Source organism: Choloepus didactylus, chromosome 1, assembly GCF_015220235.1.
Source record: "Choloepus didactylus isolate mChoDid1 chromosome 1, mChoDid1.pri, whole genome shotgun sequence".
NCBI classification, from domain to species: Eukaryota; Metazoa; Chordata; class Mammalia; order Pilosa; family Megalonychidae; genus Choloepus; species Choloepus didactylus.
In genome coordinates this window covers 189,207,579-189,224,859 of record NC_051307.1, presented here as the reverse complement: position 1 = coordinate 189,224,859, position 17,281 = coordinate 189,207,579, and the positions used below count along the sequence as shown (strand labels likewise).

The 17,281-nt window shown below is 37.7% G+C and overlaps 1 protein-coding gene across 5 annotated transcripts in view; it reads left to right on the top strand.

Moving 5' to 3' along the window:
• Nucleotides 1-17,281, top strand: part of TRANK1 (tetratricopeptide repeat and ankyrin repeat containing 1) — a 220,691-nt gene that overhangs the window by 100,858 nt on the left and 102,552 nt on the right. For all 5 annotated transcript variants that reach the window (XR_005218462.1, XR_005218461.1, XR_005218469.1 and 2 more), the window contains 4 exons: nt 292-491; nt 796-933; nt 5,089-5,235; nt 14,715-14,871. Coding sequence is in view for 1 of the 5 variants with exons in the window: in XM_037847084.1 (XP_037703012.1) it covers nt 292-491; nt 796-933; nt 5,089-5,235; nt 14,715-14,871 (642 nt within the window). In the remaining 4 variants the exon portion in view is untranslated. The remainder of the gene's footprint in view (nt 1-291; nt 492-795; nt 934-5,088; nt 5,236-14,714; nt 14,872-17,281) is intronic.

Here is a 17,281-nt window from a genome sequence, read left to right as displayed (position 1 = left end):
GTTTAGATTGCATTTCTGCCTTGTCTCTTCTTTATGAGATAATTTTCTCTAACATGAATATAGATAGGTTGGTAATGAGATCCCACAAAGTCTTAGCACAGCAACACATCTCTGCCTTCATCCACTGCATCCAGGATAATATGGCTCAGGGACAAAGTGATAATCAAATAGGAACTGGAAATAGGCATGCAATTATTATTTACTATCAGGGTTCATACTGCTCAGGAAAAAAGAAAAAAAAATCCAGCCACATGGTACAATATCTTATATGTGTTTTCTGTTTTATCCCAGGAATCCTCAATCTGGCATCTGGAGTGGTGGATTTACTTCAATTCTATTTCCCAGAGTCTTTTGATCGCCTTCCAAGGGATTCTGGCCTCTTTGGTGGCCCCAAACCAACTGTCCTGGAGTCTTGTAGTGTAAGCGACTTGGCAATTTTACTAAGAGGGAACAAAAGGAAAACCCAGCCCATTGAATTTGGAGCCCACCAGGTGAGCTTCTTGCAATTGTGTTTTGAAATAAAAGACATTTGCAATGGACAAAAGGTTGAGAGTCTGAATTATCCCAAAAGGTAGAACTCAAATAGTCCCTGTCCCAGAGATGAATGATTAACTAATGGTAATAGATATTTCCACTTGCCTGGATGACCAAGTCCATGCTGGCCACTTCTCTTTAAAGGCATTACCTGTCTCCCATGGAAATAGGTTATACTTTCCCAGGTTTCCTTTTGTAGAATTTTGTAGAATTTGATGTTTTTTCTTCCCTACTGTTTTTTGTTTTTTGTTTTTTTTGCAGGTAATCCTTGTAGCCAATGACATGGCAAAAGAGAAAATTCCAGAAGAGCTGGGGTTAGCTCTTGTGCTAACAATTTATGAAGCAAAAGGCTTAGAATTTGATGACGTCCTCCTTTACAACTTTTTCACTGATTCTGAGGTATGTCATACAGAATTATTTTCACCCAGTGCATGTGTATGTATGGCTATACTTCTACCCAGGGCAAGAGAATTTGAACCTGAGGATAAGAGAGTTTGTCACAGGTGCCTGTTTGTGTGTTGGAGCATCATCCATCTAGTGTGGGGTTTTGTGTGTTTAGGTGTGAGTTTTGACAGTGGCTGTGGGTTGTTTCACAATGTGTTGTGGCTGGTTCTCTCCATGCCCTGTCCTTCCCTACTCTCTCGTATTCATCTTCTTCTGAATGCCTCGTAACCAAGGACCAGTTTCCAGTTTTCATTAGCTGTTGTTATCCTTGGCTCCCAGGGATGCCCATGTTGGCGCCTGCTCTAAGGAGAGTCTTACAAGTGAAGGCAAGGTTAGCAATGTCCACCCTATGAGGACAGAACTGTGCAAGGTCAGTTCATAGAAAGAGACAACTCCGGGAAGACAAGTGAGACTTGGTTCCTGCCCACTGGATCAGGTAATGCGGGTTATGAGAACAGCCACCCTGCCTGGGAGCCCCTTTTGGCATGGCTTCACCACCACTGCTTGCAGCCCATGCAGACAATAGCAGCAAAAGAGTCCCCGAATGACACACAGTGACCTCTGTGCCAGCCCATTGCTTTGACTTGGCTCCTGAATCCCTGTGATGGTTTTTTCTCTCCATGTCTCATATATTATGGGTAGAGCCACCAACTCAAGTCCATTGTCTTCTGTTTTCTAGCCACTGTTTCTCTTCACCACTGTCTTTTGATGGGGACTCAAGTTGGCTTCTGGGCTGTGTGGTCTCCTTTGGGGACTTAGCTGGCTGTGTCCTGATCCCTGTTATAGACTTCCCACTGCACATGGTGCATGCCTGAAGAACCTGTTTCTCATACCCAAATCAGGAACAGTGTTGGCTTTGACACCTTAAAATCTGTCCTGGAACTAATGCTTTAAATAGAGTCCTTATGTTTTTTGTGTGTGTGTGTGTGTTTTTTTTTTGTTTTGTTATTTTCATGTCATGTTTGCCTTAAGGATACCTACAACTAATATTGCTATGGGTGCTTTACAGTTTATAAAGAACTTTTTTAATACATTATCTCACTGCATACTCCACCCTCTGAGGTATATATATATTTATTACTCTCATTCTGTGAATAAAGCTGCAGAGGGTCACGGAGGAAAAGTAAATTGCCCATAGTCACAATGTAGGTGACAGAGCCTGGAGATGAACCCGGATGCTTTGGGCCCTATATCCCATGATCTCTCAATTGTACTCCCCTTCCTTTTAAAGCCCCACATGGAAATAGGCTTCTAGTACCTTCCTTGATTAATATATCATTGCCATGCCTTATATATATTCCCTTTCTATTGACATTTGCTAATAAAATCAGATGCACTCTCATTAACCCTGGAACCATTTTTAATCTCTGTGGACTAACTTTTTTTTCCCTCATAATACATCCATTGGTCATGGTTGGACTGAGGCTCTCCTAAAAGAGAAAGGGGTAGGACTTTGTTGTTCCTGTCCTTTATTAAGTGCCAGTTTTATGCCTGTGCCAGTAAGAAGCTCAAGGAACTATGGACTTATGGGTCTGTAACTTGTGGTTGGCTCTGCTTTAGAAAGAAAAATCCAGTTATTCTGTCTCACCTTTATCCTGGGAATGGCTAAGGCTGGGATATCTTGACATTATGCTTCCACCAATTTCTCAGTGAGTTGTGAAATTAAAACACTCACAAACTGAATTTTTTGGTAACATCTGCCTCATCCTATGTACACAATAAGATTCCTCAAAGACTTGTCATGTGATGCTTCCAAATGTGCCAGGGAATATACTCAGCCTGTAGTGTGGCTACTCAGGTGGTATTTCTTTCGGGGTGATTGGCTGAGGGCCGCTGACCAGTAATTGTTTTTTGACCCAGCGGAAAAACCGTGGAGAGCTTCTCTCTCTTTTCCTGGGCTCCTATACCCCTTGTTTATGTTTCAGGGAGAACTCTCTTTCTAGCACATGCACCTGGACTTGTGGGGGGTGGGGGTGGACAGGGAGTGCTTGTTGCCCTGGTTGGTGATTTTTCCTGCTAGAGAATTTATTGTTACTTGCTGAACCATATGGTCACCATTTTCTGAGATGGGGAAGGAACTTAGTTTCAACAAACCCTTCTGTTGCAGAATTTTGCTTCACCTTTTGGGAGGGGCAGACATTCTCACAGTCACTCCAAAACTGTGGGCACTTGGAAGGGTACTTGTCGTTTACCACTCTACCCTGGTGGTGACTCCTTTCCTTCATACTGATGGGGAAGCCCAAAGAATGGGATGGGAGGGACTTCGAAAACCTCAACTTTTGTGAATTGTCTATCTGATTTAGGTAACAGCCCCCTCAAAGGCAGATTTGCTGGTAGAATCTAAGCCTTTTCCCTCATAATTATTGTTCCCAACAGAAGAAGTCAGAAGAGTTTTAAATGCTTCTGCTTTTATTGCAGAGGTGCTGCAGGCCTGTATCCTTGCCGTGTTCTCATTCCTAAAAATCTGTCTTAAAAATGAAATATATTTTATTCATCAAAACGGATCAGTCATGTGCCATATGAGCAGCTTTTGCTTCTCATCCAGCAGTTTAAAAATACATTGTACTTGAATAGCCCTTCAAGGTCGACCAGTATGCAACTCATGGTATCTGCCAGGAGGATCCTCTCACATGCCAAACATTTGTATCTTTTGCCCACTTTCTTTGGCAAACTATTCAGTCATTTAAGCAGCTTTATAAGAGGAGTGGCATAAATGTGCACTGAAGATTTTTTTTTACCTTCCAACTACTTAAATTATTATATGATTCACATCCTTTTTCAGAAATGATGATTGATTCTATAAGTTGATTGTAGTATAACCATTTCTATTTAATAGATGGTGTTTAAAGCGTTTAATCTAGTATTTACATAGTTTAATTTATGGGATAGCTTAAAGCAGGTAACAAACTATAATCCACTTAACCTTTGCAGCATTCTTGAAAAGATACATGGGTGGCAAGTAGCACCAGTTGATAATCAGAAAAATAAACTCTAGAAAATTTAGCCACTCCCAAAGACATAGTAAATCTGAAATTTCATAGGAATTCTGGGCTCAAAATACTGCATTTAATTTGGGCATTTCAGCTTCGTCAGAGTCTAAAAACCATGGCTCACCATCTAAATCCAGCCTGCTGTCTGTTTTTCAATGACTTGTGGACTAAAAATAGTTTTTATGTATTTAGTTGGTTGAAAAAAATAAAAGTAAACTAATATTCTATGGCACATGAAAATTATTTGAAATTCAGTTTTAGTGTCCATAAATAAAGTTTTATTGGAATAGCATGCCACTCATTTACGTATTGTCTATTGTTGTTTTTGTGCTACAATGGCAGAGTTGAGTAGTTGCAAGAGAGACAACGTAGCCTGCAAAGCCAAAAATAGTATCTGATGTTTTAGAGAAAAAATTTGCTGGCCCCTAGTGTGCACAGTCACCTTGGATTTTGAGATTTGGGTAAAGGGAAAAATGGGCGAAGTATCTACTGTTTTTCAAGGATTATACTAGACACTTGGCATTGATTATCTCATCTTATTTCCTCCATTTTACAGAGCAGGAAAATGAGACCTAGAAGAGAGTAAACACTTTGTTGAAGGTCACATAGCTAATAAGTAGAAGACCTGAGATATGAATTTTTTCTGACTCCAGAGTCTACCTTGTACAGTGTACCCCATAGCTCCTGAATTGTCTTTCATCCTTGATTTAATAACCTAGTTAGAAAATTCTGCCTCTCATGTCTTAATTGCTGACCCTAAGTGGTGTCTCTTAACCACAATGTGAAAAGGGGTAGGGACATTGGGTTCCTCTCTTTCTACTGCTTGTTGAAGTTCTTTAAGAAGCAGTTAGTTGGATGGAATAACTTTCTGGACCCTTAGTGTTTCTCCTGGATGTGGGCACATGTGTCTGCTTCTCACCTGTTTTGGCCGAGTGTCTGGGGAGTTGTGAGAGTAGCTTCCCTAATCCCTGCCTGTGCTCTCTCCCACCCCACTCAGAGGCTGAATGCCTGGCCGCCATGCCAGCAAAATGTAGGCTTAATTTTCCATGAGGCTAAAGAAGGCTATTTGAATAGTTCAAAAGAATATTCTACTGGTCTTTAATTTGTTGTTGTTGTTCAGGCTTACAAGGAATGGAAGATCATTTCCTCATTTACACCTTCATCATCTGACTCCAGGGAGGAAAACCGGCCATTGATTGAAGTGCCCCTGGAGAAACCAAACTCCTCTCAGGGTCGGTCTCTCATGCTGAATCCAGAAATGTACAAGGTGATTTTCTGCTGTTTGCCTACATATTTATTTGACAGGGAACCAGTAAATAGACTTTGAAGAGATGAGATTAAAAATGGAGCCTTGTACTTCGTGGTTCTCCTGTACATTGATGTCAGGGTGTGGAGGGTGGGAAAAGAAGGGAGAATGTTCCAGTGTTGGCAAACTCCCTTTTTCTTGGCAGAGTGCTGCCTTGATGTGGGGGTGTGGGCACTGTCTGAAAGTGGAAGGGGGCTGGGGTTATGGTCTTTTTATTTATTTTTTTTCTATTCACCTATGGAAATTGAATGTTTTTAATTCTCATTCACATACTTTTTCAAACAGATATACCATGGCCCTCCAGGGTCAGAGATTTTTAGACATTGCCCACAGGGACTCAGAAGTAAAGTCAAGGACTGTTTTGTGGTGGCATGGACTTGCCAGCTTTAGCTGTTAAGGGACCTGGCTTCCCTTTTCCTTTCCATCGTAGTTATGTCACTGAGATGGAGGCCTAAGCTAACTAAAAAGTTCTTTGGAGGGAGGTTGGTGGGAGCCTCATGCAGATTGAGGGTAACATCACAGAAAAAATGAACCAAACAAAACCAAAAAATGTTAGTTATAAAACTGTGTCCTAGTTTTATGTCTCATACAAAGTATAAAACAAATAAACAATGACAGTCCTTAGGTTATTTCTGTAAATGACTAGAAGGTTCTGTAGGAATGTAAGTTAAATAACTCATGCAAACTATTAGCCAGCCACAAATCTGGTTGTTCTGAAATGTGTATTATTTAATCAAGTAACCCCTCTCTGTGTCTGAGTCATAATCCCCTTAAATACATAGTACTCAGCTGGAGGATACCAGCAAGTCATGGGGTTGGTTATAAGTAATTCAATACTTATGATAGTTATAATAAAAGTGTGACCAATTTAATTTTTAAATATGAATTACAGGAAAGTGGCAGAGTAGGGAACTCCAAAACTCCATATCCCCACTAAAGCAATGATTAAACTGGAGAAAACTGCCAGAATCAACTTTTTCACATCTCTGGAATCTAATTTAAAAACTTATAACAACCAGGGGAAAGCGTAATGAAGAAAGAAGCTGCTGATGCTCGGTAAAAGAGCACTGTGGTATTCTAATTTACACATTCAATATCCCGCACTACCCAGTGTGGCAGCAGCTATGGGGACAGTGGTCCATGTTTCTGGTATGGTTTTCTGGTGCTAGAGGGGAAATGCAGTTTTGTTTTTTGTTTATTTTAAAGTTTTAAACTTTATTATGAAAATTTCAAGCATAAAGAAAAGTAAAGAGGATCTTAAGATAAACTCCATGTACTGATCACCCAGATTCAACAGTTATCACCATTTTGCCAATCTTGGTTTATCAATCTGCACCCTCCCCTGCCTGCTGTTTCTTCTGGAATATTTTAAAACAAATACTTCATCTCATTTTCTTACTCCAATTAATGCAAGTATTTTAATATGTATCTTACAGATAACTTCTTAATTTAACAACAGTAGCACACTTAACAAAATTATCAATACTTCCTCAATATTATCTAAAATTAAATACAGCTTTTATTCTCAAAGAATTGTGGATGTGTGATTTGACCTTGTCCAGGGAGAAATCAGCCCAGGGGCTTACTTTTGTTTTGCCCATCTTGGAACTTTCTCAAGCTGGTGTTTGCCAAAAGCATTTGAAGGAAAATATACTAGCTATAGCTGCCTGAGGAAAGGGATAATTGAATGGGTAAGTGGCAGACAGACTGAAAAGCTTGGGAAAGAAGAGACTGTAAAGGAGACACGTTGGGGAATAAGGGGCATTGAAAAGTTCCTTCATGCACTGTGGACTCTGGAAGGCCACACCTGTGACCAGGGCTGGGCTCATGCTCAGAAAAGAGCTGAGAAGACCCAACATTTTCATCCCAAGCTGACTTTTACTCTCTGTACAAGCAGGAAGTGAAGGCTAATGCAGAGTTGTAAACTACTTGGCTAAGCATTGAAGGAGTCCACCAACCCACACACATACAATCTGCAAAGACCAGGAGAGTTTTTCATTTTGTTTTTGTTTTTTAAATTTTGCCCCAGCTATTTGAAGAAATCTCAGTCAAATCAGTAGCTGACCATGGCACTATCAGAACAGAGACTTCATTAACCATATGACAAAGAATACATTCTTTACAATAACTAGTTTAGAAAAGTCACTAAATAAGCAACTACAATGCGTAACAATCAGGAACAACAGATTTTGGGGAAGGTTGAGATCATCTGATTTCCAGATATTCAAAAAGTCCAGTTTTCAACAACAAAAAAATTGTGAGGCATGCAAAGAAAATAAAAAGTATGGGTCATTTACAAGAAAAAAAGAAATGAATAGAAATTGTCCCTGAGAAAGCCCAGATATTGGAATTACTAGAGAAAGACTTTAAATCAAATGTCTTAAATGTGTTCAGTGAGCTAAAGGAAGCCATGGGCAAAGAACTAAATAAAACCAGGGGAATGATTTCTCACCTGAAAGAGAATATCAGTAAAGAGATAGAAATTATAAAAATGAACCAAAAGAAAAAAAATCTAGAGCTGAAAAATACAATAACTGGAATGAAAATTTACTAGAATTCAACAGCAGATGTGAGCAGGCAGAAGAAAGAATCAGCAAACTTGAAAATAGATCATTTGAGATTATCCAGTCTAAGGATCAGAAATAAAAAAGAATGAATAAAAATGACAGAGTTTCAGAGAGTGGTAAGTCATCATCAAGCATACTAACATACATATAATTGGAATTCCAGAATGAGAGGAGAAAGAGAAAGGGACAGAAAGAATACTTGCAGAAGTAATGGTTGGAAATTTCTTGAATTTGATTAAAAAAAAAAAAAAAAAAAAAGAAAATAGTACACATCCAAGAAGCTCAACTAACTCCAAGCAGGATAAACTCAAAGAAATCCACACTGAGACATTATAAAGAAAATGTAGAAAGCCAAAGATTCAAAGATAGAAAGAAATCTTGAAAGCAGCAAGAGAGAAAAGGTATGTCATGCACAAAGGATCGTCAGGATAAGCAGCTGATTTTTAATTAGACATCATGGAGGCCAGAAGGCAGTGAATGACATTTAAATTGCTGAAAAAAAAATGATCTACTGAGAATTCTGTATCCAGCAAAATTATCCTTCAACAATGGAGGAGAAATTAAAACATTCCCAGATAAAATCTGAGGAATTTCATTGCTAGTAGACATGCCCTACAAGAGATGCTTCATGCTGAATTAAAGGACACTCCTAAATGGTAACTTGAAGCCACATGAAAAAATAAAGAACATCACTAACGGAAACTACATATGTAAATTAAAAAAACAATATTATTGTAAAAATGATTTTTTCCTATATGATTAAAAGACAAATGCATAAAGCAATACATATAAATCTTTTTTAAGGGGCATGCAATGTATAAAGATGTAATTTGTGACAAAACAACTTAAAAGGGTGGGCTGAGCTAGATAAGAGCAGAGTTTTTGTTTACTATTGGAAATAAGTTGGTATTAATTCAAATGAGATTATTATGAGTTTAAGGTGTTAATTGTAATCCCCAGGATAACCAATAAGAAAATAAATATGGAAAAAGAAATGAGAGGAGGAAGAAAATGATACACTGAAAAAATCAAGTAAGCACAAAAGAAGACAGCAATTGAGGAATTGAGAAACAAAAAGATATGACATATAGAAAAAGTAGCAAAATGTCATAAGTGAGTCCTTCCATATCAGTAATCACTTTAAATTTAATTGTATTAACTCACCAATTAAAAGGCAGAGATTGGTAGAATATATGAAAAATTGGATCCAATTATGTTCTGTCTACAAAAGACTTACTTTAGATCAAATGATGCAGATAGGTTGATAGTAAAGAATGGAAAAAGCTACTCTGCAAATAGTAAATGAATAGAGCTGAGTGCCTATACTAACATCCAATAAAATGGGCTTTAGTTCAAAAACTGTTATGAGAGACAAACAAGGACATTGCATCTTGATAAAAGGGTCAATCCATCAAGAATATATAACAATTATAAACATATACATGCCTAGCAATAGAGCCCCAAAATATATAAAGTAAAACAATTGACAGAATTGAAGGAAGAAATAGACAGTTTTACAATAATAGTCAGAGACTTAAATGCCCCACTTTCAGCAATGGATAAAACAACTGGCAGAAGATCAACAAGAAAATAGAAGACTTGAACACACTATAAACCAACTAAACTGAAAGAGATATGTAGAAGACTCCACTGAACAACAGCAGAATACACTCTTTTCAAGTGCCCAAAGAACTTTCTTGACTATTGTTTTAGTTTCCTTGTTGCTAAAGCAAATATCTTGCTATGGGTTGGCTTTAAAAGTGGGAATTTATTGGCTCATTGTTTTAGGCTAGGGAAAGTCCAAATCAAGGCATCAATAAGGCAATGCCTTCTTCCTGGAGATTGGTGTTTTGGAACTGGTTGCTGTAAATCTTTGATCCTTGCACATGGCGGCCTCTTCTGGCCTCTCTCTTCTCTTCCAGGTTCTGTTGACTTTCAGCTTTTGGTTGTTCCCTCTGTGGCTTTTTTTTTCTAACTGTGACCTTCCCTATAATCCTTCAGTAACAAGATTAAGACCCATTCTGGGCCATACCTTATCTGAAATAACCTCATCAAAAGGTATTATTGCAAGAGTTCACACTCACAGTGATGGATTAAGCTTAAGAGCATGTTTTTCTGGATTACATAAATCCAAAACGCCACAATTATAGACCATATGTTAGATCACAAAACAAGTCTTAATAAAATTTAAAAGATTGAAATCATACAAAGTATTTTCTCTGACCACAATGGAATGAAACTAGAAATCAGCAACAGAAGGAAAACTGGAAAATTTACAAATATATGGAAATGAAACAAAACACTCTTAAACAACCAATGGGTCAAAGAATAAATCACAAGGGAAATTAGAAAATGTCTTGAAATGAATGAAAATGAAAACACAACATAACAAAACTTATGGGATGCAATGAAAACAGTGCTCAGAGTGAATTTGATAGCTGTAAATGCCTACACTAAAAAAAGAAGAAAGATACCAAATTAATAACCAAACTTTACATCTTAAGGAACTAGAAAGGAAGAGCAAACAAGATCTAAAGTGAGCAGAAGGAAGGAAATCATAGAGAGAAAAGCAGAAATAAACAAACTAGAGAATAGAGTAAAAGAGAATCAGAGAATTGTTTGAAAAGATTGTTCTTTCAAAAGATCAACAAATCAATAAATCGTTAGATAACTGATCAAGAAAAAATGAGAGAAGTCTTGAACTACTAAAATCAGAAATGAAAGACTGGCCATTACTACCAACCTTACAGAAATAAAATGATTGTAAGAGAGTGCTATGAACAATTGTATAACAACAAATTAGATAACCTAGATGGAAAGGTCAAATTCCTAGAAACGAACCAACTACTAAAACTTACTGAAGAAGAAACAGAAAATTGGAACAGATCTATAACAAGTAAAGAGATTGAATCAGTAATCGAAGACCTCCCAAGAAAGAAAATCCCAGGACCAGATGGCTTCACTGGTGAAATATGCCAAACATTTAAAGAAGGGTTAACACCAATTCTTCTCAAATTCCAAAAAATAGAAGAAGGGAGAATACTTCCTAACTCATTCTATAAGGCCAGCATTATCTTGATACCAATGTCAGACAAAGATATCACAAGAAAAGTAAACTACATTAACAACATCCCTTATGAATTTAGATGCAAAAATCCTTGATAAAATAGTAGCAAACTGAATCCAACAGCACATTGAAAGGATTCTACACAATGACCAAGTGGGATTTATCCCAGGAATGCAAGGGTGGATCTGCATAGAAAAATGAATCAATGTAATAAACCACTTTAATAGAATGAAGGGGAAAAACCCAAACACATGATCATCTCAATTGTTGCAGAAAAAGCGTTTGATAAAATCCAATACCCGTCTTGACAAAAACACTGAACAAAATGGGAATAGAAGGGAACTTCCTTAACATGATAAAGCCTATTTAGGAAAAACCTTACATATTTGATGCAAGTCTGAAGGCTTTTCCAGGAATAAGACAAGGATACTTGCTTTCACCACTTCTGTTTAACATTGTGCTAGAAGTTCTAGCCAGAGCCATTAGGCATGAAAAAGAAATAAAAGGCATCCAAATTAGAAAGGAAGAAGTAAGCCATCTGTATTTGCAGATGACATGAGGTCAGTGTGAAGAAAATCCTAACTATTCCACAAAAAGAAATTAGAGCCAGTAAACAAATTCAGCAAAGGTTTGGGATACAAGACCAAAACACAAAATCAATTGTTTTACTGTAAACTAGGAACAAACAACCTGACAAGAAAATTAAGAAAAAAGAATTCAATTTATAATGGCATCAGAAAGAATCAAATATGTAGGAATAAAGTTCACCAAGGAAGTTCATGACTTGTTCACATGAAATCTATAAAACATTGGTGTTCCGGTTTGCTAATGCTGCCATTATGCAAAATACCAGAAATGGATTGGCTTTTATAGAGGGGGTTTATTTGGTTACAAAGTCACAGTGTGAAGGCCACGAAAATGTCCAAATGAAGGCATCAACATAAGTGTACCTTCACCAAAGGAAGGCCAATAGCATCTGAAAAACCTCTGTTAGCAAGGAAGGCACATGACTGGTGTTTGCTGACCCCAGGTTGTGTTCCAGCTCCACTCCCAGCTCCTGCGCATTCTTCAAAGTGTCTCTCTTGGCTGCAGCTGCACTGAGTTCCTTCTGTGTTTCAGCTCTTTTATATGGCTCCCATGATTTATTTAAGACCCACTTGAATGGTTGGGGTAACACCTCCATAGCAATTATCCAATCAAAGGTCTCTCCCAGTTGATTGTGTCACATCTCCGTGGAAACACTCAGTCAATAGCTTCCAACCTAATCAACACTAATACGTCTGCCCCCACAAGATTGTATCAAAGAACATGGCATTTTGGGGGACATAATACATCCAAGTGAAAGAAGTTAAAGAAAATCTAAATAAATAGAAAGGCATCCTGTATTCATGCATTGGAATGGTTAGTATTTTTAAGATAGCAATACTTCCTAAAGTGTTCTACAGATTCAATGCAATTCCTGTCAAACCCCATCTGCCTTTTTGGTAGAAATTGAAAGCTGATCCTAAAATTCATTTGGAATTGTAAGTGACCTTGATTAGCCAAAATAATCTTGGAAAATATAAATTTGGAGGACCCATGCATCCCGATTTCAAAATTTACTACAAAAATCCAGGGTAATCAAAACAGTGTAGTACTGGCATAAGGATAGCCATATAGATCAATGGGATAGAATTGAGAGTTCAGTAATAAATCCATGTACCTATGGTCAACTGATTTTTGACAAGGGTGCTTTTGTGCCAGTGCCTTTCGTTGGGGAAAGAGTAGTCTCTTCAATAAATGGCACAGAGACAACTGTATATCCACATGCAAAAGAATGAAGTTGGAACCTTACCTCATAACAAATACAAAAATTGACTCAAAATGGATCAAAAGACCTAACTAGAAGAGCTAAAACTATAAAAGTCTTAGAAGAAAACACAGGGGAAATTTTTCATGACCTTGGATTTGGCAGCAGAGTCTTAGATATGAGACTCAAAGCAGCACTAGCAACCAAAGAACAAATATATATATATGGGACTTCATCAAAATTAAAAACTTAGTACAGCAAGGGACATTATCAAGAAAGTAAAAAGATAACCTACAGAATAGGAGAAAAATTGCAAATTTTTATCTGAAAAGGGTCAAGTATCCAGAAACTATTAAGAATTCATGCCACTCAACAACAAAAAGACAACCCAATTAAAAATGGGCAAAGGACTTGAATAAACATTTCTCCAAAGAAGCTATACAAATGGCCAATTAACACATGAAACTGTGCTCAACATAATTCTCCATTAGGGAAATGCAAATCAAAACAGTGAGTTACTACTTCACAACTACTAGGATGGCTGTAATCCCCAAACTGGAAAATAACACGTGTTGGTGAGGATGTGGAGATATTAGAACCCTCATACATTACTGGTGGGAATGTAAAATGTTGTACCTTCTGTGGAAAATAGAATGGCAGTTCCTCAAAAGGTTAAATTTAGAATTACCGTGTGAACCAGCAATTCCACTCCTAAGAATATACCCAAAAGATAAAAACAAGGAGTTCAAACATAACCTTGTACATGAACATTCCCAGAAGCAGAATTCACAGTAACCAAAAGATGGAAACATCTCAAATGTCCATCAACTGATGAATGTATAAAGGAATCCTACATGAGGATGAACTTTGAAAACATGCCAAGTGAAAGAAGCCAGACAAAAGGTCATATATTGTATGATTTCCCTACAAATCCATAGAGAAAGAAAGCAGATAGTTTTTGCTGGGACTAGGGGTAGGGGTGGCAGTGGGGAGTGACTGTTTAATGAGTATCATGTTTCCTTTTGGGGTGATGAAAATGTTCTGGACTTAGATAGTGGTGGTGGTTGCTCAACATCATGAATGTACTAAATGGCACCAAACTGTATGCTTCCGAATGGTTAAAATGTTGAATTTTATGTTATGTGTGTTTTACCACAATAAAAAACTAAGGTACAGCAATTATGTAAGATAAAGCCATTCATGAAAATTGGGGGAAGGATAAACAAGAGTGCATAATTATTTCAACATTAAAAATTAAATATAATCAGAGCACATTCAAGTGTCTGTCTTTACTAAGTTGCATGCTCACTTGCCTTTTGTTTTAATTTTTTGGCTGCTAAAAGAAATACCTTACACTGGGTTACCTTAAAAAAAGAAATTTTATTGGCTTACAGTTTCAGAGGCTGGAAGAATTGCTTCCTCCCAGGGTCAGTATCTTCTGGCTGTCAGCAATCTTTGGGGTTCCTTGGCTTTTCCATTACATGGCAGTGCACATGGTGGCATCTTCTCCTTTCTCTTCTGGATTCTGTTGACTTCCAGCTTCTGGCTGCCCCAGGGGCTTCTCTCACTGTATGACTTTCAAGCTGCCTATAAAGGACTCTAGTTAATCCAGGGTAAATCCCTACCTGATTCAGTGGGGTCACACTTACCTGAAGTAACATCTTGAAGAGATCTTATTTACAGTGGGTCCATACACCAGAATGTGGACTGACACCATGTCCAAACTGGGATACACAGTTCAATACACCACACCTTCTTAGGAGGAGAGGGGGAATGGTCGAGTTTCTCATAGCCTAACTAGAGTGTCACTTATCTATGCTACAGGCAGTGAGCTACTGCTGTCTTGCTCACTGTTGTGCTCTACCCTTTTGTGTGTGTGCTATATACTTTTCTAAAATTTAGTTTTTGTATTTTCTCAATATCAGTTGATATTATTTCTCAATATCAACTGTTGAAGTTGACACATCATTTCTATAAACAAAAGTCTCATCGTCTTTGACCTCAATCTTATCTTTAGCTTCTCAATGGAGAGCTGAAACAGTTGTACACTGCCATCACACGGGCTCGGGTCAACCTCTGGATCTTTGATGAAAACCGAGAGAAGCGGGCTCCTGCTTTCAAATATTTCATTAGAAGAGATTTTGTCCAAGTTGTGAAGACAGATGAAAATAAAGGTAAAGTCCCATTAAAATATTCTTGCTTTTAATGGAAGCATGTTTCTCTGAACTATTCTTATGGTCAGGTATAAAGGATTTTTGAAAGCATTTTCTTTTCCTTTCCTCAGTCTCGTGAGAAATGAGAGTTCTTGTTCATTTGCTAAGGTGTGTAGGAGAGTGTGTTTGTAATAGGAGGGTTCACTCCTTTGGGGAATGTTCTGGTTTGCTAAAGCTGCCAAATATACCAGAAGTGGATTGGCTTTCATAAAGGGGATTTTTTAGGTTACAAATTTACAGTCCTAGGACCATAAAAGTGTCCAAACTAAAGCATCAACAAGAGGATACCTTCACTGAAGAAAGGCTGATGGCATCCAGAACACCTCTGTTAGCTGGGAAGGCACATGGCAGCCGTCTGCTTGTTCTTTGCTCGAGGTTGCATTGCCTTCAGCTTCTGATTCCATTGGCTTTTTCTTTAAGCATCTGTGGGTTCTCATTTGGCTTCTCCAGGGCAAACTCTGGGCTTCATCTCTTAGTTTAGCATCTCCAAATGTCTTTCTGTCTGCATCTCCAAGCGTCTGGGTCTTTTTACAGGATACATAAGAGATTCAAACCAGCACAAGGAGGATCTTTTATTCATCCTTTAAAAGTAAGAGCCATGGAAAAGAGGAGGAGGAAATAGGCACTGTTGGGTGAATATAAATTGCTATGAGAGTTTTGACACAGATTGGCAATATCAAGGTAAATAATGTATGTATCTTTTGGACCAATAATTAACATTTCTAATAATCTCTCCTAGAGATGTTCTTACACAAAATCTCAAAGATATATGCATGGGATGCTCATCACATTTTTGTTTTAAAGTCAAGAAATTAAAAACTGCTGAAATGTCCACCAATGTGGGGCAGCTTTCAATGGAAAACCATGCAGCCATTAAAAAGAACAAGGTGGATTTTCATTTACTTACATGAAAAGATGTTCAAGATGTATAGATAAAAAAAATTCAAAATTTTAAAGCAATGTAACTGGAATGATACAGTTGTTAGATGATACATATTATGCAAATATAAAAGCTACATATATGTATTGGTATATATCGGAATGGAATGTTTTTGCACAAGTGTATGTTTACCCACACATATACACACATATACATACACAAACACTTACTGAATTATCTTTCACTGTCAAACCTGATTCATTCCTGAGTCTGGATATCAATAATTAGATTTGTGAGAGTTCAGGTAGTGGGAGACAAGGGACTGTCTGGATCTATTTCATTCCTGAGTTTCACAAAGCAAGAACCGAGAATTCAGATAGTGAGGGATTCATCAGAAAAGTTTTCCGTCTATTCAGTTCCTGATTATAGGTAGCCAGTGTTTAACTTGTGAGGGTTTGCAGAGTGAATATGCATATATATGCCTGTATACACCGGTCATTTCTGAGATGAAACTGTTCCGAATGACCACCTCTGAGCCTAGGTCTAGTGGGTGTGGGGGTGTTGAGTAGATAGAGTAAATATAGATATCTTTTACTTTTCACTTTTACATCCTTCTGTGCTCTTCTGTGCAGGTTGTTTTTCTTAAAGCATTATCATGTATTGCTTTTGTAAGTTACAAAAACGAGTTAGTTAAAAAATGAACCAAGGTCTCTTGATAGGATAACTGAGAAGAGAATTAATTAATAAAGGAGAAAATTGTTGTCTGTCTTGAGGGTTAGCTATTGAGTTGGCTCCTGTAGGCCATGGTTAATTCCTCCAAGAATAGGGGAAGGAGCAAGGCTCAGCTGCTATAGAAAGGTTTGCTGGTTTCATAAGCACTTCTCAGCTGGTTTTATGGAGGCTATTTCTGTTTGCAGCTGATGGCTCCTTTGGGGACCAGGATTAGATGTTCTCTTCCTCAGACCAGACTGAGGTGTGATGAGAAAAGTTGAAGACTTGGAATTAAGAAACCTGGGTCTAATTACATCTCTACACCTGGGTAGCCACATGACCTTGTTCCAGTCCTACTTTCTGTGTGTGTGTTTTCATCTCAACTAAAAGGAAAACGAGTGGGTTGGCCTATCATGGTCATTCTTAATCTTTCTGACTGCTCATACCCTTGTTATTCTCAAAATGTTCCGGCATTCCTTATAAAATGTCAAGATAGGCTATTTCTTTACCTTAAAAGTACAAAATGAAAAAGAATTACAATTAATGTAGTGTCTTAGTGGCATTAAGAATACAAGAGAAATTCTAGTCTTAATTGCGAGGTATAAGGTACATGTAATGTCTTTTGAGAGCTTCTGTTTCTATTGTGCAAGGGAACTTGGGATGAGTGTAGTTACTGTGCAATTTGGGTCTCTTTAATGTGGTTCCTGCATAATTCTCTGACTCTATTCATAGATAATGTGGGGTTTTACTGTGGGAATAATATGTCACCAGGTGCAAAAA